Source organism: Mastigoproctus giganteus, chromosome 2 (genome assembly GCF_048544385.1).
Source record: "Mastigoproctus giganteus isolate SK-2022 chromosome 2, ASM4854438v1, whole genome shotgun sequence".
In the NCBI taxonomy this organism is placed as follows: Eukaryota; Metazoa; Arthropoda; class Arachnida; order Uropygi; family Thelyphonidae; genus Mastigoproctus; species Mastigoproctus giganteus.
The window spans coordinates 108,774,282-108,800,782 of record NC_143576.1 but is presented as its reverse complement, the minus strand read 5'-3'; the positions used below and the strand labels follow the sequence as shown (position 1 = coordinate 108,800,782).

Sequence of the window (26,501 nt, the reverse complement as noted above, 5' to 3'; positions counted from 1 at the left end):
TCCCTTTATCCATAGCAGTAATTTGCCTCCAATGCCACACTGCTCCAATTTGTGCAGCAGTCTTCCATGTGCAACAGTATCAAAAGCCTTTCTAAGATCCAAATATATAATATCAAAGTTATTCCCTGCATCCAGTTCTTTTGTGACTGCATCACAATATCCAATCAAATTGGTCAAGCAAGACTTCCCCTTAACAAAACCATACTGTGTCTGTGCTATAACTGAAGTCTTCTCTAGATGATCCTGCAGTGTTTCTTTAACCAGGGCCTCCATTAAGTTTCCTGGAACAGAAGTTAAACTCACAGATCTATAATTACTTGCATCAGCCTTTGATCCTCCTTTGTGAATTGGGGTCACGTTTGCACATCTCTAGTCCATGGGTTACACAGCAGTGACTTTCAAACAGCAAATGCAGAGAGTAGTGTCTGCTCCAGTACTTTTTTATTATTTGGTTTTTAGGAACATTAGCAACTAAGGCCATATTGCTCCGGGGATATGCAGTGGTCATTTCCTGACCTTTCCGCATCCTCCATATTTGGTGGTCACCGCCTCGAACCTTGGTCTGATCAAGAAGTGTGTGCTATGCGCTGCTGCTCCTGCCCATGGAGGCGCCCTCCAGTGCTTACTTTACAGTCCTTCCCCAATAGGAGATGCCACTCTGTCATCTTGCCAGCAACAATTTCCACCTCCTGAGATATCTTTATTATCCAATTCTTTCCTTTCATATTGAATCTTATGCAATTTTTGTTTTTTATATGTTGTATATTTTTTTATTATTTATTTTATAATAAATTATATTATATTTTATTATTTTTATATTTATTTTTTTTAATAGATGTGCTTCCCCAGGGTTCTGGTGAGAGGCTCAAAAACAGTCTTCACTGTAAGGACTGGAGCCAGCCAGCTGATTTCCAGGTGACTTTTGCTGGCTGGTTGCTAAGGGGCCAGTCTTTCCAACACAACAATGCAATGCATTACTAAGTGCATAAACCAGCACAATACACATGACTGGCTTTACAGGTTACAGAGATGTGGGACTGGTTTCAGAGAATCCTTTGGAATGCTGGAACAAAGCTATGTATATATACACACATTCTTTCTGTACACAAATGGTGAAAGTTGTATTGATGTTATATTTGCAAACTTGACAGTCTAAAATTTGGTTAGTAAATGCCTTAAATCAGAGTAAGCCTTTATATATGAATCACAAGACTGATAACTCTGAGTTAACCATTGCTAATTATCAATGAACCACAAAGCTTGTTCATAAATGAAGCAGAAAATCCCATGGCCTTCTAATGAATTTTTTAGTGTGTTAAAAAACCTTTGTCTTCGAAGTGAAATCTCTATCCTGCATAATAAGCTCTGACATGGTTGGTTTAATTAACAGTTTGAGGACTAAATTTTCTGATTTTTAGTGGTTTTCTAGAATTACACTTTTATTTATGGTGCTTGTTTATAGATTGTTTAGTGCTAAGGAAGTCTAAAGTTTTTGCTGCACCAGACAAAAAAAAATAATAATAATAATTAATAATCAATAAATAATAAACTAAAATAAACTACATATTTGACTCCCTCCTCACATAGGTCACCTATAAAGTTGACCTTTGTATTTGTCCAAACATTCAGCCTCAATCATTCATCATATCAGCTTATTCCAGTAATTAATGTTTAGCTAGCTAAAGGTCAACTTAAATTTCCCAGTTGAAATATAAGTTGTTATTGGTTTAAGATGTGTCTACACTTTAAGCCATATTGCATAACAACTGCAAAAATGTACATGAGATTTTGAATGTTCTGTTCTTAATTCAAACGTTATTAATAAACAAACTGAATCTTTTTAGGTGCATTATACATATGCATAAATGTCTTCACCAAGTCGATCTGTCCAGCTGCCCACATGTAATAACTTAGTTCCTATTGATTGGATTTTTATAGAATTTTATATTTGGCTCTTTTAGAAAGATTTGTCAAGCCATCCCAAATTTCATTAAACTGGACTCACAGATATCCAGAAATTATTATTTATTTCCTCTTCTTTTTTTTTTCACCTATATCAGATAAGTTCTGCGTATATCGTATATTGCAGCTGAAGCAGTGAATATTATATTTATTGCCATGCGCTAATTGAAGGAATGAGTCGGCAGTATGGTGGATGAACAGAAACAAAATGTTCTCGATTTGCACGAAAAGCCTTCGTTTTTATTTATTTGTTACAAATCTTGATTTATTACTATTTGCTAACTTTCTTGTAATATAATGCACTTTTTTTTTTTTTGCTGGTGAGAGGATATAAAAGCAGAACAGTGTCTTTCATTTTATTTACTAAATGGAAGTGTCTTGGCTCATGTGCGTGATTTTTCAAAATTTTCAAATAAACATCATAATAAACCCATCACGGCAGGTGGATTTTTTGCTGGCAAGGCACATATTCATGTTGATAACTATTCCTTACCCTATAATTTTAAGGGAGGTGGCAAGTTAGTGCGTTAAACTTAAGGCTAATTATGAGAGCATCACTGGACTCAGGAGAGATCCCATTGGATTGGATGGAAAAGTTCCACTGTATCGCCAATACATGAAAGCAGTTCTAAGAGTGTAGTGGGAAATTACCAACTGGCAATCTAACTTCAGTAGGGGAAAATCATGGTGGCAGTGATTAAGAGTGTAATTCAGGATCATTTAGATAGAAATGGAATTCTTAAGGATATACAGCATGGTTTTGTAAAGGGAGAATCAAGTTTAACAAATCTGGTTAGCTATTTTGAAAGGGTCACTCATGAGCTGGATTTAGGGAATGATTTTGACATTGTTTAGATTTCAGCAAAGCATTTGACTCAGCCCCACATGAGTTGTTACTTTATAAGCTGGAACAGGTTGGAATCGCAAGGAAAATCCTTAGATGGTTAGCAGGATGGCTTCAGGGCAGGAAGCAGAGGGTTATGATAAATGGTTATTCCTCAGATTTAGTTAATGTACAAAGTGGGATTCCCCAAGGATCAGTATTGGGACCACTGTTATTTTTGATTTTCTTAAATGACATCAATGAAGGGATAGAAAGTGTGATGTCTAAATTTGCAGATGATGTAAAGATCGTTAGAGTAGTTAATGATCACTGCCAAGCAGAGCTTCTTCAGAGTGACCTAGTAGACTTAAGAGATGGTCAGAAAAGTGGCAGCTATACTTTAATTCAGAAAAATGCAATGTTTTACACCTGGGGAACAGTAACCCCAAAATAACTTATACACTTTGTGGAGTTGAACTCAAGTCAGTAGTGGAAGAAAGGGACTTGGGAGTTACTATACAAACAGATATGAAGTTCTTTGAGCATTGTAGACAGGTTTCAAGGAAGACCCATGGTTTGTCGAACATTTTCTATTAGAGATAAGGATGTCATAATCCCATTATATAAGGCTATTGTTAGACCACACTTGGAATACTGTGGTCAAGTATGGAGACCACACACACAAAAAAAAAAACACATCAAGCTTCTTGAAAGGGTCCAAAGACTCGTAACTAGCCAGGTGAGATCGGCGAAAGTGCATCCATACAAGGAAAGACCTTGAATATGTGGGTTGCACAGTTTGAAAACTAGGCACCTTAGAGGAGATTTGATTGAGGTGTTTAAAGCTCTGAGCGGCAAAAGTAAAATGAATGACAAAAATTTTTCCCGTTTATAAATGATTCTATAACTAGGGGTCATAAATTCAAGTTACAGGGGAGAAGTTGAGGCTGGATTGCAGTGTTTTATTTTAGCCAGCGAGTTATAAATTACTGGAATAAGTTTCCTGCATGGGTGGCTGAGGCTGACAGTTTGGGAAAATTCAGAGGTCAGCTGGATAGTTACCTACGGGAGGAGGGAAATGCATTCATTGTCTATTTCCTTTTCTGTTATTATTTATTAAATATTTATTTTATTTAATTTCTCTCTATACATTAAAAAAAAAAAAGATTCCTCGTAGTGATATGTATTCGAGCCAATGGGAGAAGAGGGAAGGACAATTACGTCACTTATTCGAGCCATAACTGCGTCCATAACGTTCACCAACATCATGCACGTGGTTCCCTATCTAATGCACGACCAAGCCTGGCATCGTTTGCTGTTCCATTGTAATGTTAGCTAATGAAGTTACTTGATATAGTTTGTATATTTGTAAATACAGTAAACCCCCGCTATTCGCGGGAGTTACATTGCTGAGAAATGTCGCAAATACCGAAAACGCGAATACTGAGTTATGGCTCCCATAGTAATAAATGGGATTCATTCCAAAGTATGTAATATATAAGAAAAACTAGTCTAAAATTTTGTCTATGTATGTATTATATGTACCTTCATAATATGACTATGTACATAGACAGTACATAGTGAAATGCAAGCATATGCCATCGAAATGAAAATAAGAAACAATTTAATATTAAATGTAATATTTATTAGAAATTTCAAACAAATCTTTCAAACCAGCGCCTTTGCTAGCTAAAAAATTTATCCCGCCAGTGCTATCACCAGTTTCGCTAAAGTGTTGATAAAGGAGTTTTGCTTTTTCATGAATGATGAGTGAACTTAACAGAATTTTATTTTGAGTTCGGTCTTCTATCCACAGATTTAAAGCCTTTTCCATTTTTTCTAATTTAACATCACGAGTTACAGAGCAAATTTTTGAAGGAATTAGCGCGTTTTCACGGACACTACGGCGGATTTTTTCTTCCAATTTTTTGATTGATCGTACCGTTGACTCATTGATTTTATAATGTTTTGCCACTGAGGAGACACTTTCGCCATTAGAAATTTTGTCTAATAACTCAATTTTATTCGCTAATGTCATCACCTTCTTTGATCTTTTCACATTTCCCTTGTTATTTGTAGCCATATTTTTGTACGGGTTAGAAAGAACTTGTCCACAATAAAGTCACTTTCTTCCGTTAATATACTCGAAAAAGTCTGCTTTACACTGCGAAACGGTAGATTTATCACTTTTGTAAGCATATCAATTTATAAATCGATAAATTTATTCAATTTATAAGTATATAAATTAAAAGCAAACAACAAAACCTTCCATAACAAATGCATAACGCATACTGAACAAGGATTAGCGAGAAACATCCACACTCACGATTTTGTCATCCCTCTCCCCCCACCCACTGAGTGCTGTTTTGACCGGGAAAGATAACTTTAGCCATGCCCATGTTTTTTTATGGCAGAAAATATTCACGGTGCTCTAAAATTCACATTTTTTTAGGTTTCATTTTATATTAAATCAGCGATTGCGAAACCGCGAATACAGATACTGCGATAGCATTAGTAGAGGCATATGATGCAAGAAAGCAAGCTTATGCAGCATCAGCCAAAAAAAAAAAAAAAAAAAAAAAAAACACCCTTCCACTTCACCCCTCCGCTCGTTCGAAATATCTGTCCAACTGAGCCTTAAATTTATTTAGGCTATCAACTTCCAGAACAAGGGATGGAAATCTGTTCCACCAACCAACAATAGTAGGAGTTTACTGTAGTTTAGTATTTTGTAAATATTTCTATAGTTTATAAATATTTTAGATCTGTTCTTTCGGATGCAACAGTATTGCTCATGCATTACATAGGTCATTTCCTGATTAGACATCGATCAGTGCATTTCAAGAGGTGTGTCTGGAATCCATGACATTTGATTTGCCAATTATATGTACTAGCATAGTAATTAACACATGCCAACAACCTCTGATTGGCAATCACCAATTCTGCGAAAACAACGCCGTCATTAGTCTTCACGGAAATAGAGAGAAATATGTTGAAAGGTTACGAACTAATCATAGAATAAGTTCAATGACAACGGAAAAAGTGGAAAATCAACACTACATGACGCAGGTAGCTAATATGAACGATAAACAGGCTGAAACTAAATGGCTCAGATGGAATATAAGGTCTTCACAAGATCCTGATAATGAAGAAACCACTGAAGTATCATATTGCAATTTAGGTGATATGGTAGATGAATGTCAACATTGTGGCGGATTATCTTTTCACGACAAATTCGGAAGAGCTGCAATTCTTGTTGGGAAAGCATGTCTGCTGACTGCAGATACCTATCCAGATGCTTTGAAGACTATTGTTTGACAAAATGGAAAAAGGGAGACACTTCTGAGAACATCTTCACATCATCAACAACAATCTTTATGCCTCCATGGCATTTAATGCTGAAAACACTGACTTTCAAGGTGGTGGCAGCCCTTATATGATGCAAATATGAGGAGGTGCCATGGTGAAAAGAATGAAGAGTTTAATGTCTGTTAAAGATGTTCCACAATTCAGCCAAATCTAAATTTATGATGACTGTGAAGCATTGATGGAACGAGCTAAAAGAGTGAAAAGGACTGATGTAGACTCGAATCTTTTCTCATTTGAGTCTACATCAGCAGGGTTTGGCGAGCGAAGCCCCCTAGTTATTATTATTTTAATAGCTTCCTTGCACCATATGGCCGTTATTAATACTAAAATATGTTTAAACTAATTTTAAACTATGTTTCAAAAAATTAAAACTAATTTTAAACTGGTTTCTAGGTTCCTTATTTTCTTCATTAGAAACTCAATAATAATTTTTTATGCTAAAGTGTATATTTATATCAGCCTTTAAGTTAAGTTGTGTGTACTTTGTTGTATTTAATAAAAGTGTCTAATTGTTAATCTTTTTAAAATTTTAGCTCAAAAGATTGACAACACAAATTGGCTTGCACAAATGCAAAAAGATCTTTACCTTACAATTGACTGGAACATACCTGATATTGCCATGCAGGAAGTTTTTCTTAAAGATGCCTCAAATAAATTTAAGGTAAATGCATAATTTTAAAGTTTCAAATTGCAGTAAATTAATTTTCACATTTCAACTGCAGAACAGATTTCTCAAAAATGATTAAAAATCAACTCATATGTACATTTTTTAGATTGACCAACTTCATGCCTCTTAATAAATTAGTGATCAGATAACGTAAGTAGAATATCAAACTGCTGTACACGGATTATATATATTTACATACAGCCCATTTCCAAAGCAAAGATACATTATGATTATTTTTAAATATAGACCAAAGCAAAGATACATTATGATTATTTTTAAATATAGACCAAAGCAAAGATACATTATGATTATTTTTAAATATAGATTAAATTTATTATATAATAAATTATTAGTATTATTAGTGGTAAATGATTCAGGGAAACTTACTTATGCAGCCCAGCCGAAAAAAAAAAACCTAACCACCTCATCTATTCATCCCCTTTACTCGCTCATTCACTCTGGCTGAAAGCAGTTTTCAGTGTCATTCATCCTTTTTCAGTTTATGTCCTATCATGTATGTTGTCTGAGAAAGAGTAAGGATGCCATTAGCATTTTGTTTACAGAAGCCATTTAAAGCCTTAAATATTTCAGTTGGTTGTCTTTGCAGGGAAGTGGTTTCCAAGTTCTGTGATTTGCAAAACTGAAGTCAGCGAAGGTAAAGAAAGCCAACACGAGAACGATGAGAAACATCGGATAACTTACGCAGAAAATTAGTTTCCCAATATGGTACTCTAGCACTGCTCGCTCGGTAAACAGACGGTAGGTGTTATCGGTCTGGAGCAAAGTCGAGAACGATATATTGATTGACAGGTAGACGTTGCAAACATTGTGCTTATTGGGGCACAATAACATCGGTTTACTATCCTGTAACTCAGAAGCACTAATGGTAGCTTTCCATAATGGTGAAAAAAGGTCAGGTTACTTCCATTTGAATCCTATGGGAGCTTGAACCCCCTCCAGAAATGGAGGGGGTAACCTAACCTTTTTCTTTAGAATCATGGTGCAGAAATCACTAGTGCAGAAATTGTTTATTAACAAAATATTAATTTTTTATTACTGTACTTTTATTTTTTAAGACACTCATGCGGATACACACGCATCATAACATCAATCAACACCTCAGTAGCTATTTGCTATACAGTAGACTCTCGATTTTCCGGGATAGATGGTAAAAAAGCAAATCCCGGATAATCGATTTCCCGGTTAATCCAAAAATACAAAAGGCCCCGACTTACGTAAGAGATATGTTCCAGAACTTCTTACTTCGTCGAGTTTTACATAACTCGGGAATGACTAATAACATATTGCTACTATTTTATTATTGACAAATCTGAATTCTGCGCGATACTTGTTAATGTTTGGCCATTTTCATACATCCTTATTAGTTTAATTTTCTGATCCAAATTGATGGCTTTCCTTTAGTTGGTAGATTTACTAGTAGCGCTGTCACTTATTCTCTTAGCCGGCACCATGACAATGGTCAAAATGAAATTTTCTGAAAAGAACTTCACAGGGTTAAGGGGGAAATACACTATTATCACCTTATGCAAACTCACATTTTACTAAAGCACATATTTTACTAATGCATTTGCAATAATACCGATGGCTGAAATTGTGTAGGTTTTTATGTTATTATGGTGAAATCTTCACTGAAATCTTCAGTCATGTAAAAAAAAAAAAACCCCATAAATAAATTGTAAGAATCTTCTCTTCTTTCCTATTTTTTTTGCTTGTTACTCTGTATATCCCACTTTTGCAATTCGTGCATGCCGTGATCGTCGTTATTGATTGCTTATTTTATTTATTTATTATTTTTGTTTGTTTTAAATTTTACAGTCCTAAAAAAAAAAAAAAAAAAAAAAAAATTTATTGAAAAAAAAATTTACGTAAATCCATAGTTGCATAAGTTGGGGAGTTACTGTATCGAAAAATGTTCAGCAACCTACGTAAAAATATTGCAATGGATAAAAAACGAAAAAACTTACCATGCACTACTCGCATGTCCAATATGATGCTTCCCTTTATTTTTTGCAATGTCGATTTTAAGTCTAATAGCTTTCCTATATTTTTTTACAATATCGATTTTAAATCTAATAGCTTCCCTTTATTTTTTACAATGTTGCCTATGGTTTGATCACCAACATTATAATGGTTCCTTAGAGATTTAACAGATGCACCATTTTCAAACTTTTGAATAATTTCAAGTTTTTGTTTAACTGAAAACGCATCTCTTTTGCATTTACCCATCATTTTTGGGATTTCTAAACAAAAAAAAATTCTGACATCCCTGACATAAATAACGAAACAAAAGTTATCCTTTTGCGATGCAATGGAACACAACAATCGAAACGATGCACTAAAACAAACTAAACATTTGGTCTCTTTTTTTTTTTTTTTTTTTTTTTTTTAACGGCGGGTGTGAAGGCAGCGGGGATTGCAAGATAATAGGTACACTAATCTTCCAATGACGATTTATAATGCCACTTGTCGCTTATATACAACTTGCAAAATATCTGTTTATACCTATTCTAGGCATTACTTGAATTTTTTGATTTCTGGTTGATCTTTTTTTTTTTTTTTTAATTTGGAGTCTTGAGCTGGTTAATCCACTTCCCGGTTAATCCAATCCCAGTTAATCGAGAGTCTGCTGTATATATATTTATATACAGCAGGCCCCGTTATAACGCGATTCACTTTATGCTGATTCACTATAATACCGTTCTTATATTATAACCCGTATCTGACTATAACACTGTCACAGATCACTATAACGCTCTTTTACAGATTGCATCTTTGGCATATTTAACAAAATCGTTTCATTTAATGGAGTCGATAGCTTGAAAATGAATACCAAAACAGCATTAAAATGTTTCCCACGCCTACTTGAGAAATTTTCCCAGGTCATCACATTTTGCATTCTTGTAATGCCAAACAACATGAGGTTGGGAATAGCCATGAGATAAAGGCTCCATTGGAGAAGAGACAATCATCAAGTTATGATCTGAAGTGCCTAAAGGATCTCTCACTTCGACCGTGTACTTAGAAGGGTTGTTTGTGAGAAAAGGATCAAGTGTGTTGGCTGTGTGGTTAGGATTGTCCGGTATTCTTGTAAGTAGATGAAGAGTCTGTGCAAGGTCATTAGAAATTTCAAAAGCCTCAGCATCTCGACCAGCTGGGTCGGTGTGACTAGAAAACGGAAGCCAGCTGGAGTTGTGAACATTAAAATCACCAAGGAAAATTACCTCACTGTTAGGAAAGTTGGACTGGAGAAAGTCAAGTTGCAAGGAGAGGAAGTCAAAGAGTTCCAAGTGATTAGTGGAGTTGGGAGAACGGTAGAGACAACAGATGAATTTGACACAATGAGGTAGAGAGATTTTAAGAAAGGGAAGATCAAAGAGAGGAGATTCCAAATTGCCAAGTCTCTGACAGAGAATATCAGAACGGAATACCACCTTTGAGGCGAAAGGAATCACACAGCGAATAATTTGGGCATCTGAGATGAGCAGTAGTTGAATCAACCGATAACTGAGATTCTGTCAGAAAAAGTACATGGGGTTTGGCAGACTGCAAGTGGAAATGGACATCGTTGAGGTTAGAATTGAGACCACGTATATTTGTGAAATGAATTAGGAAGTATTTGGGAGGTTCAGATCTTTTCGCAGATAAACTTGCTCTATTAGTTTGACAATTCATGGTGTATTCAATAGTAAGAAAAAGTGGGTGGGACATGCTGTATGAAGTAATGAAATTTTTGGATATGGCATACACATGGTAAGAATATACCCAGATCCTTGACATAACGTGGCCTAGACAATGCTCCCCGTATACACACTACTCGGACTCCCTCCAGTTACTATCAGGCAGAGTAGAGGTAGCAAGATTATACACTAGCTGAACGGGAAGCCTCCTAGAGAGTTACCAATAAGTTCGGTCTGGTGTACTAACTAGCGGCCGACCTGCAAACACCGTTTTAGAGCTGTACCCTCGAAATGTAAGGAATGCTGTACTCAAGGTGTGGCCTGACCACATCCTTATAGAAGGGGATAATAAACTCCTTATCACTGCTAGAAAAATTCCTGTATATCGTTGACGAGTCGCCATGAGCTGCTCTGGCAGCCTACCTACATTGCTCAGAAAACTTCATATCTGACTGCACAATTACCACACAATTGGTATGTTCCTCTGGGATTACTGTTACCAGTATGCAGTACTTTGCATTTGCCAATGTTAAACTAGTTGCCACCTTTCAGCCGTCCCATATGCTTAACTTTTCTAGATCCTATTGCAGTAGCGTACTGTCATTAGTCATCATCAACTCTGCCAACCTCCGTATCATTTACAAACTTGGACATTAATTATGCAGGGGTGTTCCTAGGGTATGTAGTGCCTCGGTGCCAATCACAATTTGGCACCCCCTTTAAAATTTTCTTCATGTGTGTATATAAGTTTCAGGTTTTCAGGCACCCCTTGAATGTTGGCACCCAAGTGCAGTGAACCTCTTGCACCCTCAGGACAGCTTGCCTCTGCTGATATGCCTTAATTAATATCATTGATAAATATAAAAAACAACAGTGAGCCCAACACTGAACCCTGGGGGGGGTTTCACTAATAGCATTAGTCCGTGAAGAGCAGTGTGCATTGATTACCACTCTGTCTTCTGCCACTCAGTCCCTTTAATCATAGCAGCAGCTTTCCCTTAGTGCCATAATACTCCAATTTGTATAGCAGTCTTCCATGTGCAACAGTATCAGAAGCTTTCCTGAAATAAGTCTATTATATCAAAATTATTTTTTGCATCCAGTTCCTTTGTGACCACATAATAGTATCCAAAAAGATTGGTCATGACTTCCCCTTATGAAACCCATGCTGTGTCTGAACTATAACTGCAGTCTTGTCCAGATGATCCTACAGTGCTTCTTTAACCAGTGACTCCCCTATTTTTTTTTTTTTTTTTTTTTTTTTTTTCGAAACAGAAGTTGAACTAAGTGGTCTGTAATTACTCGGCAACCTTTTATTTCCCTCCCCCTTGTGAATTGGGGACATTTGCACATTTCCAATCTGTGGGGACCTCCTCTGGATGCTCTCAAAATTATGGCATTTTGCATTTATCAATACTAATTATACTTAATCTTCAACTGCCACTTTTCATCCATCTGCTTAATTTTTCTAGGCCTTGTTGCGCTAGCATATCCCGATTACTATCATTGTCACCTAGTCAACCTTTGGATCATCTAAAAACTTAGACATTAATAAATATAGAAAACAGCACTGGGCCCCGCACTGAACTCTGGGATATCCCACTAATAACATTAGTTCAGAACAACAGTGCCCATCAGTAACTACCGTATTTCCCCATGTATAAGACGCACCTTTTTTGAAAAATTTGGGGTCTAAAAACTGGGTGCGTCTTATACAGTGGTTATAGCTTTTTTTTAACTTGCATTTCCCACTTTTTCGCACTTGTTGTCTTTATGCTCATTGTTTTGCACTTATTACTGGTACATTAGGTTACTTTTTGCCACGTTCTGCCCAGAAATGGCTCAGAAAAGATTTTCATACAGTGCTGAATTCAAGTTAAAAGTGATCCAGTTGGCAAAAGTGAATGGAAATCATGTTGCTGAACATAAGTTTGGTCCTCCTCCAACTGAGAAAACAATCCGAGACTGGCTACAGGCAGAAGAAATCCTACTGAAAACGCCACGGCAGAAGAAGGCCAATAGAAGAAGCAAAATGCCCTGATTTAGAGAGGGAATTGAAGATATGGATTGAGGAGCAAAGGGCAATTGGAATTCCTGTGTCCACAAAGATGGTTCAGCATGAGGCAAGAAGAATTGCTGATGTAAAAGAAGTTACCGATTTCAAAGGAGGACACAATTGGAGCTTCAGGTTCATGAAACGGAATGGACATGCACCAGACTTGCCTGAAAGCTATGAGCAGAAGGTCCTTGAATTTCATCGTTTTGTCATTCAATGTCGGAAGACACACATCAGTTTGAGTTGGGACAGATTGCAAATATGGACAAAGTCCCCCTTCAATTTGATGTCCCAAGTAACAGAACTGTTGATAAGAAGGGGTGAAAACTGTAACTGTGAAGACAAGTGGACATGAAAAGAGCCATTATACAGTTGTTCTAGCTTGTTGTGCCGACGGAACCAAGCTGCCTCCTATGCTGATTTTCAAACGCAAAACAATGCCAAAAGAAGACATTCCTCGAGGAGTGATTGTCCAAGTTCATGACAAGGGTTGGATGGATCAGGATGGGATGAAGATTTGGTTTGAGAAAGTTTGGAGCAGGAGACCAGGTGGGCTCTTATGCAAACCTGCCCTATTGGTGCTTGATCAGTTCAGGGCACACATAACAAAAAATACAAAGAAGATTGCTGCAGAGCAAAAAACAAAACTTGCCATCATACCTGGAGGCTTGACATCCCAGCTCCAACCACTTGATGTCAGCATTAACAAACCCTTCAAAGCTGTCATGAGAGACGAATGGAACCAATGGATGAAGTCTTCTGGGGAAAATTTGACACCAGCAGGAAGAGTGAAGAAACCAACTATAGGAGAAGTTTGTACCTGGGTGAAAAGATCCTGGGATAATATCAAGATTGAGATCGTTGTCAAGTCATTTAAGAAGTGTGGCATTTCAAATGCCATAGATGGAATTGAGGGCGAGGCAATATATGAAGACAGTGATTCGTCATCAGACACAGATGAGGACAAGTTAATGGATGGGAGTTTTGACAGTGATGAGCTGTATTAATTTTATGATGAATAAAACTTGAGTTCAATAACTTTATGTAATACATTTTTTTTCAAATTTTGGGCCCCAAAATTAAGGTGTGTCTTATACATGGAGAAATATGGTATTCTCTGTCTTCTCCCAATCAACCTTCCCTGTATCCATAGTAATTACTGGCCCTTAATGTTACACTGCTCCAATTTGTATAGCAGTCTTTTATATTCAACAGTATCAAAAGCTTTTCTGAAATCGAAATATGCAATGTCAGTATTATTTTTTTGCATCCAGTTCCTTTGTTAGTGTCATAGTATCCAATAAAATTGGTCAGAGAAGACTGCCCCTTAAAAATAACATGCTGTGACTGAGTATAACTGCATTTCTGTCTAATTGTCCTGCTTTACTTCTTTAACTAGTGACTCTATTTTCCCTGGCACAGAAGTGTTTCTAATTAGTCATGTCACCCTTTGATCCCCATTTATGAATTGGGGATATGTTTGCACATCTCCAGCCCTTAGAGACCTGTGATGAATCCAAGGATGCACTCATAATTATGGCTGAAGGTTTGTTTAGCTCTTTTGCTGCTTTCCTCAACACAATTGGATAGATCCCATCAATTACAGATGTCTTATTCACATTGTTCCTCTCCTCTGCTTTCTCTAGCAGAGGAGAGGAACACAAAATCATTTAGATGCCTGTTAGAATTTTAAATATGCTGGTACCCCTGAATATTCTGCATGTGTAAACATAGATGGAAAATATTTATTCAGTTTGTTAGCAACTCTGAACAGTATAATCAACATTTATCCCACTCATATCTAGTGGCCTTTTGTGATTGATCCCTTTCCTTCTAGTATTTATATAACTGAAAATGTCTTTGCTAGAAACTTCTTGTAATCTGTATTAGCTTTCTTAACCCCCCCCTTTTGACTTAATTGTAGACTAATTTTTGTCTTCTTTAGTTTTTTTTAGCCCTGATAATTTATATTACATCTCATATATGTTTCTTTTCTACCATTAGCCTCATCAGTTCATCTGACATCTACTATCTTCAATTATTTTCCTGATTGCTTCCCATTTAGAATTTGCAGTTGATAACATCTTGAGTTGGTCCTGGTCTCACAATGGAATTTAAAAACTTGAGATCATTATAGTCACCTTTATCAAAACAAAATCCTACTCCCTTTCCTTAGTTATATTTTTCAGTATATCCAGCATCAGTACACTGTGATTACTGTCACATAGTGGTTCCTTATCAGGAGACTCCTAATGCACAAAGAGTCACTGCTGATAATTTCACCAAGAGTGTTTCTTTTCTGTTACCTTATTTCTGTACTAGCATAGAAAACAGTCACCCAGTAAATCACTGCTTTGTGGATGACCAACGTACAAATTTCAGTCAATATCTGAAAAGTTAAAATCCCTATATAAACACTTACTGGCCCACTCTGTTTGTCTGTATCACTGTTTATTATCATATCAGTTAGTAGGCCATTAACACTCTTACTCTCATTTTTGCTTTCCTAGTGCTTTCATCAAATCAATCTGACTTATACTTAACATTGCATTGGTCACCCACATCCACTAGTAATTCTGTGTGCTTAACCAAAAACATAAAATTCTGTGTGCTTCTTAACCAAAAGCATAATATTTTATGTGCTTCTTAACCAAGAGCATAATATTTTATGTGCTTATTAACCAAGACCATAACCTCCTTCCTCCCATCCTGTCTTTCCTTTCTATACACATTTTACTCGCCATATTCAAATTACCATCTGTTATGACTGATTAGTCCTATATCTCTGATATCTCTAAAATTTCTGTGTTTGATGACTTGACCAGTACATCAAATTCATACTCCTTTCATTAGCATACCCACAAGTATACATGTACCTGCTTTTACTCTTAGTAACCCTAACAGAGCCCATGTGTTCATTTTTTCCATGAGGATGCCCAACAGACCTTGTAATCCCCATACACATGCTTTACAGGCTGCTGTATATCCCACTAGATACAGTGGAAGAGTCACTTAGACTTCTGCCTACAGCTGCTATTAATATGGTAGTCTGTGTATCCCACCAACATAGCCTTTTCAGCACACCTAACGCTGCCTCAAGAGCATCAGCAAATATTCTTGCACCCATTCAATTTAAGTGTATCTCATCTGTATAAAAACAGTTTCTCTTCTTAACAGTCACAGGCCATACTTAGAAAATTCTACCCCCATGAGCATTGCACAGACAATCTATGGCTGAAATGTTTGACAAGGCTCTCATCATCTGCTTCCACCTGTTACTGGCGGAGAAGAAAAATGCATGGGATACATATAAATTAACACATGACACAGAAGCCTATGATAGATATAACTTGATCTGTAACCAAGTTACAAAGGAGGTTAGACAGGCGAAGGCAGATTACGAGAAATCATTGGCAAGGGATGCAAAGAAAAACAGCAAAGAGTTCTTTACTTATGTAAACTTTAGAAGGAAGGGGATAAATCAGATTGGTCCACTTGATATCGATGGTCCAACTGTTGATGATCATGGTCAGGTAGCCAACAAACTAAATTAATATTTTGCATCAACATTTGCACTGTAATTTGCAAAACTTAAGCCTTTCTTCATAAGAGCACCTCTTTGTTCCATTCACTAATCTTGTTGCCCTTCTCTGTACTCGTTCCAGCAGCTCTACATCCTTCTTGAAATGAGGCCTCCAGACCTGTATACAGTAATCTAGGTGTGGCCTGACCATTGCCTTATACAAGGGAATAATCACCTCCTTATCCCTGCTAGAAGAATTCCTATATCTCATTGACAATACACCATGAGCTACTATTGCAGCCCATCTGCACTGCTCAGAGAACTACATATCTGCCTGTACAACCACCCCCAGGTCCCTTTCATTCTCTACCACTGTCAGTGTAGTACCGCAGAGTTGATATGTTGCTCTGGGGTTGCTGTTTCCCATATGTAGTACTTTACATTTGTCAATGTTAAACTTGATTTGCCACCTCTCAGCCCATCTGCTCAACCTTTCCAGATCCTGTTGCAGCAGAATAGTGTCAGTAGTGTCCTTGACAACCCTGCCAACCTTCGTATTGTCTGCAAACTTGGACATTAAGCTTGATATACCATCATCAGTATCATTTATTATTCTATTAGAATAAGAAGCGACCTGGAGCGAGGGGTGTTGGGGGTTTCAGGAACGGATGGCAGTCATCATGGAATAGTTGGGTATATGGGATGTGTTAGGGTAACAAGGAATAGGCATAGGAGCATGTATGCTTGCATGTATACCAATGCTAGAAGTATAGTAAATAAATTTGATGAATTTGAAGTGTTGGTCAAGACATCAAAGGCGGATATTGTTGGGATAGCAGAGACGTGGTGTCACAAAGATATAAGGAATGCAGAACTGGAATTTGGGGAGTACAATGTGTACAGAAAGGATAGACAGGACAGAAAGGGAGGGGGTGTTATGCTGTTAATTAAGAAAAACATAAAATCAAAGGAAGTGCATCCAGTTGATATAGATGAACAGTGCACTGTTGAGTCAGTTTGGTGTGACGTAAGCACTGCGAAAGCAAAAATAAGAGTAGGAGTGTGTTATAGGCCTAATGACTTGAATGAGTACAATGAACAATTGTACAGAGAAATAGAGTGGGCCAGTAAATCAGAATGTCTTATAATGGGGGATTTTAACTTCCCAGATATTGACTGGAACTTGTGGGTTGGTCACTCACACACTAGTCAGACTTTTGTGGATTTATTGGATGATTGTTTTCTGCAGCAGCATGTTCGAGAGGCAACCAGAGAAAGTAACACTCTTGATCTGGTTATCAGCAGTGATCATTTGTGTATTCAGAATTTGCAGATAAAGGAACCACTAGGTGGCAGTGATCACAGTGTGCTGAAGTGGGATTTACTCAAAGAGGTAACTACCGTCAGGGGTAAAGGAAAGGGTTTTTGCTTCCGTAAAGGGGAGTATAGTGGTCTCAGACAGTTTTTAAATTCTGTACAGTGGGATCAACTGACGATGTTACCAACAGTAAATTCTAAGTGGGAAGCATTCAAGGAATTAATCGTGGAAGCTACTAGACTTTTCATACCGATTAAGAAATATTGTTCAAGGTTTAGGCCTAAATGGTTATCAAATGAACTAATGAGACTCGTGACAGAGAAGAAAAATGCATGGGATGCATATAAATTATCAGGCGACGCAGAAGCCTGTGGCAGATATAAGCTAGTCTGTAATCAGGTCACAAAGGAGGTTCGGCAGGCGAAGGCGGATTACGAGAAATCTTTGGCAAAAGATGCTAAGAAAAACAGCAAGGATTTCTTTACTTATATAAACTCTAAAAGGAAGGGGATGATTATGATTGGTCCACTTGACATCGATGGTTCGACTGTTGATGATCCTGCTCAGATAGCAAACAAACTGAATGAGTATTTTGCATCTACATTCACACGTGAGGAATTATTACAGTTTGAAAATGGAAGAAGGTTATCAAATTGTAGCAGTGTGCTTAATGATTTTGTAATAACTGAGAGCAAAGTGGAGGAGAAATTGTTGAAGTTAAACATAAGAAAGGCACCTGGGGTGGATGGGATCTATCCAGTTATTTTAAAGGAGCCGGCAAAGCAACTAAGCAAACCCTTAGCCATAATTATGAGAGCATCCTTGAACTCAGGGGAGGTTCCCACTGACTGGAGATGTGCAAATGTATCCTCAATTCACAAAGGTGGATCGAAGGGTGACACGAGTAATTACAGACCAGTTAGTTTAACTTCTGTTCCGGGTAAAATAATGGAGTCACTGGTTAAAGATGCATTGCAGGATCATCTAGACAAGACTGCAGCAATAATTAAGGCACAGCATGGGTTTGTTAAGGGAAAGTCTTGTCTGACAAATTTGATTGGTTATTATGATGTGGTCACAAAGGAACTGGATGCAAAAAATAATTTTGATATCATATACTTGGATTTCAGGAAAGCTTTTGACACTTTTGCGCATGGAAGACTACTGTACAAATTGGAGCAGAATGGTATTAAGGGTAAGTTGCTACAATGGATAAAAGGATGGTTAAGTGGGAGAAGACAGAGGGTGGTAATCAATGGGTGCTGCTCTTCGTGGACTAATGTTATTAGTGGAGTCCCACACGGTTCGGTGTTGGGTCCACTGTTGTTTTGTGTATTTATCAATGATATTGATGAAGGTAAATCAGGCTTAATGTCGAAGTTTGCAGATGACACAAAGGTTGGCAGGGTTGTTAATGACAGTCATGGCAGTGTGCTACTGCAACAGGATCTAGATAATTTGGGCAGATGGGCTAAGAAGTGGCAACTGAAGTTTAACCTTGACAAACGCAAAGTACTGCATATGGGTAGAAGTAACCCCAGAGAAACGTACCAACTGTGTGGTACTACACTTAAGGTGGTAGAAAATGAAAAAGACCTGGGAGTAATTGTGCAGTCAGATATGAAGTTTTCTGAGCAATGCAGACAGGCTGCTAGGGCAGGTCATGGGGTTTTGTCAATGATATATAGGAATTTTGCTAGCAGGGAAAAGGAGGTGATTGTCCCTCTGTATAAGGCAATGGTCAGGCCACGCCTTGAGTACTGCGTACAGGTCTGGAGGCCTCATTTTAGGAAGGATGTAGATTTGCTTGAGCGTGTACAGAGAAGAGCAACACGATTGGTGAGAGGAATGAAGGGATCCTCTTACCAAGAGAGGCTTAAGTTCTGCAAATTGCAGTGGCTGGAGACTAGGCACCTGCGCGGTGATCTGATTGAGGTCTATAAGGCCTTGAATGGGTTGAGCATGCTGAATTCTGATGGGATCCTTCCACTTGTTCAGATTACGAACCTACAGGGACATAAGTTCAAATTAAGAAAGGACAGATGTAGAATAGATGTGCGGAAATTTGCCTTTAGCCAGCGGGTGGTTAATTGTTGGAACAAACTTCCATCTGTTGTTGTGGAAGTTGATAGGTTAAATAAATTTAAGGAGGAACTGGACAGGCATTTGGAGGGAATGGTGTGATTTTTTTTTTTTTTTTTTTTTTTTGGCTGATGCTGCATAAGCTCCTACACTTGCTTTTTTTGCATCACGTGCCACTACTACTACTACTACTACTACTATTTGTCATCAATATCAATGACATAAGCATTGGGAGATCAAAATTGAGGGTAGGAGTGTGCTATAGGCCTAATATCTCTCATGAGTATAATAAGAAATTGAGTGGGCCAATAAATCAGAGAGTCTTATAATGGGGGATTTTAATTTCCCAGATATTGACTGGAATTTGGAAGCTGGTAACTCACACACTAGCAAGGCTTTTGTGGATTTATTGGATGATTGTTTTCTACATCAGCATGTTCGGGAGGCAACTAGACAGAGTAATACTCTTGACTTGATTATCAGTAGTGATTCTTCATGCATTAAGAATCTGCAGATAAATGAAACACTAGGTGGCAGTGATCACAGTTTGCTGAAGTGGGATTTACTGAAAGAGGTAATTACCATTATGGGTAAAGGGAAGGGTTTGCTTTTGTAAGTGCGACTACGATGGACTGAGACAGTATTTAAATTCTATACAGTGGGACCAACTGATGATGTAACCAACAGCAAATTCAAAATGGGAAGCATTCAAAGAATTTATCTTGGAAGTTACTAGGCTTTACATACCAACTAAGAAATATTGTTCAAGGTTTAGGCCTAAATGGATGTCACATGAACTAATGAAAATTGTGGCAGAGAAGAAAAATGCATGGGATACATACAAATTATCTCGTGACACAGAAACCTATGACAGATACAAGTTGATCTGTAACCAAGTTACAAAAGAGGTTAGGCAGGCGAAGGCAGATTACAAGAAATCTTTGGCAAGGGATGCAAAGAAAAACAGCAAAGAGTTCTTTACTTATGTAAACTCTAGAAGGAAGGGGATGAATCAGATTGGTCCACTTGATATCGATGGGTCAACTGTTGATGATCCTGCTCAGGTAGCTAACAAACTAAATGAATATTTTGCATCGACATTCACACATGAGGAGTTATTCAGCAAAGGGAATGCCAGAGGTGTATTCAACTCTGGCAGTAAGCTAGAGAATCTTGTAATAACTAAGAGTAAAGTGGAGGAGAAATTGTTGAAGATAAACACAAGGAAGACACCTGGGGTGGATGGGATCTATCCAGTTATATTAAAGGAGACAGCAAAGGAAGTAAGTAAACCCTAAGCCATAATTATGAGAGTTTCCTTGGACTCGGCGGAGGTACCCACAGACTGGAGATATGCAAATGTGACCCCAATTCACAAAGGAGGATCAAAGACTGACACTAGTAATTATAGACCTGTTAGTTTAACTTCTGTTCCCAGAAAAGTAATGGAAGCACTGGTTGAAAAAGCATTGCAGGATCATCTTGACATGAATTCAGTTATTGCCCACACAGCATGGTTTTGTTAAGGGAAGGTCTTTCCTGACCGATTTGATTGGATGCTATGATGTAATCACAAAAGAATTGGATGCAGGGAATAATTTTGATATATATTTGGATCTTAGAAAGGCTTTTGATACTGTTGCACATGGAAGACTGCTGCACAAATTGGAACAGTGTGGCATTGGAGGCAAGTTGCTGCTAAGGATAAAGGGGTGGTGGAGGGGGCGAAGACAGAGAGTGGTAATCAATGGACACTGCTCATCGTGGACTAATGTTATTAGTTGTTTGTTGTTGTTTTTTTGGTTTTTAGGAGCATTAGCAACTAAGGCCATATTGCTCCGAGATATGCGGTGGTCATTCCCTGACCTTTCCGCATCTTCCGTATATTTGGTAGTGACGGGCTCGAACCCCGGTCTAATCAAGAAGCATGTGATAAGCACTACTGCTCCTTCCCACCTGGCTACGGAGGCGCCCCAATGTTATTAGTGGAGTCCCTCAGGGTTCAGTGTTGGGTCCATTATTGTTTTCTGGATTTATAAAGATTTTGATGATGGTATATCAAGCTTAATCTCCAAGTTTGCAGACGATACGAAGGTTGGCAGAGTTGTCAAGGACACTACTGGCACTATACTGCTGCAACAGGATCTGGAAAGGTTGATCAGATGGGCTGAGCGGTGGCAAATCAAGTTTAACATTGACAAATGTAAAGTACTACATATGGGAAACAGCAACCCCAGAGCAACGTATCAACTCTGTGGTACTACACTGACAGTGGTAGAGAATGAAAGGGACCTGGGGGTGGTTATGCAGGCAGATATGAAGTTCTCTGAGCAGTGCAGACGGGCTGCAAGAGTATCTAATGTTTTATTATCAATGATATATAGGGATTTTTCTAGCAAGGATAAGGAGGTGATTATTCCCTTGTATAAGGCAATGGTCAGGCCACACCTAGAGTACTGTATACAGGTCTGGAGGCCTCATTTCAAGAAGGATGTAGAGATGCTGGAACGAGTACAGAGAAGGGCAACAAGATTAGTGAATGGAACAAAGGGGTACTCTTACGAAGAAAGGCTTAAGTTTTGCAAATTACAGTGTCTGGAGACTAGGCACCAGCGAGGTGATATGATAGAGGTGTATGAAGCCTTGAATGGTTTGAGCATGCTCAATGCTGATGAGATTCTTCCTCTTGCTCAGAATAATCACCTGAGAGGGCATAAATTCAAATTGAGGAAAGCAGATGTAGGATAGATGTGAGCAAATTTGCCTTTAGCCAGCGGGTGGTTGGTTGGTGGAACAGACTTCCATCCCTTGTCATGGAAGTTGATAGCCTAAATAAGTTTAAGGCTCAGCTGGACAGGTATTTCGAATGAACAGAGGGGTGAAGTGGAAGTGGTTATTTTTTATTTATTTATTTTTTTTTTTGGGTGATGCTGCATAAGCTTGCTTTCTTGCATCAAATGCCTCTACTTATGCTAATAAATATTAAACTCAATAAAAATTATATAGAAATAGCCATCCATGGGAAAAGATACTTTGCAAGGGACTTTGTTGAGGGCTAAACCCCTACAAAATACCAAACCCATGGCTGGCAGAGCTATCGGTATCTGTTGTTATCTGCCTGTATAACTAGGACCTAAAGAAGTCCATAAGTACCCGTAAGGTGGGTATAATATAATAAGATAAGAATTATAATAATAATAATAAAATTAAAATTATAATAAAATTATATAATAAAATAGAAATTATAATAAAGAAATTATGTAGCTTATTAATAGTAATTTTGCAGCATACAGGATGGATGATATTTACAGCTTTTATATTTATTTATATTTATATCTGCAGCATACAGGCTGAAACAAAATAGTAAATAAGTAATGCCGAGAACCAAATAATCTGCTAAACATAGTAAGCTAAATTAGCTAACAAAAGGAGAACGGAGAGAAGGCTAGTTAATTTAATAGTACCTCAATCCCCCTCGAATTTCTCTAATAGTTCATGAGGTATGAAAAAAGAGAATAAGATAGTAAAAAGTGAAGGAAAAGTGTTTATACGATTGTACATCGCATATTACCGGGAACGTAACTTCCTGACCCTATAAGAAAGGGATCCTGTTATAGTAAGAAGAGCCGATAAAAGATGGTAATATATATCGAATAGTGGAATACCGTAATGGCTAATTCCTAATATAAAATTCTAAACGCCAAATAGGCAAATTTCGTAGTGAAAATGTTAGGATTATAGGGAGTAGGATATACCATAGTGCAAACACAAGGTTACTACAGCGTTAAATATACATTACCTTACCCTGTTGAAGTGCAGACAAGAAAGACCGTAAGTCAATGCACATGTTGTATATACACATAGGTGAAGACAGCGTCACCTCAGGTGGGTCAAGCAACTGCTTGACACATCTGAGGTGGCATTGTTCAATTTTTTCATCTTTTTATAATGAAATAAACATATAAATTAAAAATAATTCTCATCGCCATCTCAGATGTGTCAAGCAACTGCTTGACACATATGAGGTGGCGCTGTCTTCGCCTATGTGTATATACGACATGTGCCTTGACTTATGGTCTTTGTTGTCTGCGCTTCAATTATCAGTATCATTAATTGATGATACTGACCTTTGTCTGTATCATCAATTAATGTAGAAAAAACAATGAGCCCATCACTGAACCCTGGGGGGACTCCACTAATAACATTAGTCCATGAAGAGCAGTGTCCATTAGTAAACATTCTCTGCCTTCTCCCACTCAACCATTCCTTTATTCAGAGCAGTAACTTGCTCTTAATGTCACACTGCTCCAATTTGTATAGCAGTCTTCTAATTGCAATGCTATGAAAATAATTTTTTTCATCCAGCTCCTTTGTTACTGCATTATACAGGGTAAAAAAAAAAAAGTAAAGTGCAGCCATTATCAACCCACTGCAGGATGGAAGCCTCCTCAACAATTCATGTTGAGGGAAATGGACCATAATCTGCCACGCTGGTCCAGTGCGGGTTGGCAGATCGACCGTATTCAGCAGTCGAGGGCTTGAACCCCGTCTACTCAAAGAGCGTGTGCTACTGCACTCCCGCTCCTGCCCACTCGGCTACGGAGGCCTCATGGTGTTTCACATAAAACTGGTCCCAGTCGCTGGCAAAATAATTAGAGAAATCTAGACAGGAGTAAAATGAGATAAACAAAAAACTCAGTCAAAAGTAACTTTATTTATTCCCTCTAATGTACAGACAGTTATAAGAGATGCAGGAAATGATGTCCTTGTGCATCTATACTCTTTTATGCTTGTGTAATCATATTCAAGGTGATCCGATGCAAAACAGTGATGTCGATAGCCTCAATATTTCTTCGAATGCTGTCCTTCAATTCATTTATTGTGTGGGGGTTGTGCTCATAGACTCTTCCTTTCAAATATCCCCACAGTTAAAAGTCACATGAAGACAAATCTGGAGAATGTGGCAGCCACTATCCTTTGCCAGCTGTGTGTACTTCTGCAAAATTGTCATGAACACGGGTCAGTGATTCACGAGACATATGACATGTGGTGCCATCCTGTTAAAAGTAGCAGTTTTCACACTTGTGTTCTGTTAACTGAATGTAGAAGTGCTCAAAAATCTGAAGATAAACTGCTATGTTCACTGTAGTGTCAAAAAATATTGGGCCAACGTTTCGATTGCCAGAAACTACACACCATCCCCTGATTTTCTGGTCATGAAGCGGTTTCTGATGTAAGTTGTTAGGATTTTCGGCACACTAGTATCGAGTGTTATGAGAATTCACATGACCAGAATGATGAAACCATGCCTTATCACTCATGAAATAAAGCAGTGGGGCAAGTTCACCATCTGCAGTCTTGTTAAGGAGCCACTCACAATAATTTAGACATTTTGCTGCATCAGGTGGGAGTAATTCTTGGTCGCATGTCACGCAATCAGGTTTCGATTTCAGTTATTGAAGTACACCAAAGCAAGAAGTTGGTCTTATTCCAGTTTGTTGCGACAATTTCCTGATAGATTTTTTTGGGCTAATTAAAATTCTCTTTTGAATGTTCAACACCGCCTCTGGAGTCCTAACAGAGGGTAGACGATTTCTTGGTGCATTTACAATGGAACCTATTGTCCGCCATTTTGCAAGAGAGCACTGAATAGTACTCTTAGGTGGGATGATAGTAATAGAAAATTTCTCAGAAAACAATTCCTGTGTTTTCTTAAAAGAGCCAGTATGTACATAGGCTTCCACTAAACAAATCCTTTCTTGCGCAGAATATGGCATTCTTGACAATACTCTCACAGACCTATCACTTACAAGCGCCAAATGTCGACTGTATGTTGAGCAACACAAACTGAAATGATTTGGCTAAAATTCATTCTTCAAACAAATTCGCTCGGGAGTTTTTCAGAAATGAATATCTCACCAGTATGAGACAGGATGGTTTTACATGGAACACCCTATAGTATCCAATTCGATTAGTCAAACAATATTGTCCCTTAACAAATCCATTCTGTGACTGAAATATAAGTGTATTCCTGTCTAGATGATCATGCATTACATCTTTAACTAGATATTCCATTATTTTATCCAAAACAGAAGTTAAGCTAACAGGTCTGTATTTACCACTGCCACCCTTTGATCCCCCTTGTGAATTGGGTATACATTTGCACATCTCCAGTTCATAGGAACCTCTCTTGAATCTAAAGATACTCTCATTATTATGGCTAATGGTTTTCTAATCCCCTTTATTGCCTCCCTTAATATAATTAGATAGATCTCATCCACCCCAGGTGCCTATTTTATGTTGAGCAGCTGCAAAATTTCTGTTCCACTTTCCTCTCAGTTATCACAAAATCATTTATCTCCCTGTTAGATGCCGATGAACTTCTGGAATTCTCCTCAAAAAAGAACTCATGCATGAATGTAGATGCAAAATACCTATTCAGTTTGTTAGTGACCTGGGCAGGATCATCAACAGTTAAACATCTTTGCCAAGTCGACCAATGTGGATCAGCCCCTTCCTTTTACTGTGAATATAAGAAGTCTTTCCTGAATTTCTTGGATTCTTTTCCAGAGATGTCTTGTAATCTGCCTCAGCTTGCCTATCTTCCTTTGTGATTTGATTTCTGACTAGTTTATATCTATCATAGGCATTTGTATCACCAGATAATTGATATGTATCTCATACATTTTTCTTCTCAGCCATCAGTTCATGTGACATCTATATAGGCCTAAGCCGTGACAGTATTTCTTAGCTGGTGTGAAAAGCTTTGTAGCTTCTGTGATTATTTCCTGAAATGATTCCCATTTAGAATTTGCTTTTGGTAACATTATCAGTTGGTCTCACTGTATAGAATTTATAAACTGTCTGACACCACTTTAGTCATCCTTACGGAAGCAAAAGCACTTCCTTTTACTCTTGACAGTAGTTATTAGCATTAGCATAAGTAGAGGCATATGATGCAAGAAAGCAAGTAAAAAAAAAAAAAAAAAAAAAATCCTTTCAT

The 26,501-nt window shown here is 37.7% G+C and overlaps 1 protein-coding gene across 1 annotated transcript in view; it reads left to right on the top strand.

Annotated features, from left to right (window-relative positions):
• LOC150089487 (transient receptor potential cation channel subfamily M member-like 2) overlaps positions 1–26,501 on the top strand; it is a 933,932-nt gene that overhangs the window by 294,051 nt on the left and 613,380 nt on the right. Inside the window, exon 9 of the mRNA XM_090390003.1 lies at positions 6,688–6,815. Within this exon, the coding sequence (XP_090246129.1) occupies positions 6,688–6,815 (128 nt within the window). The remainder of the gene's footprint in view (positions 1–6,687; positions 6,816–26,501) is intronic.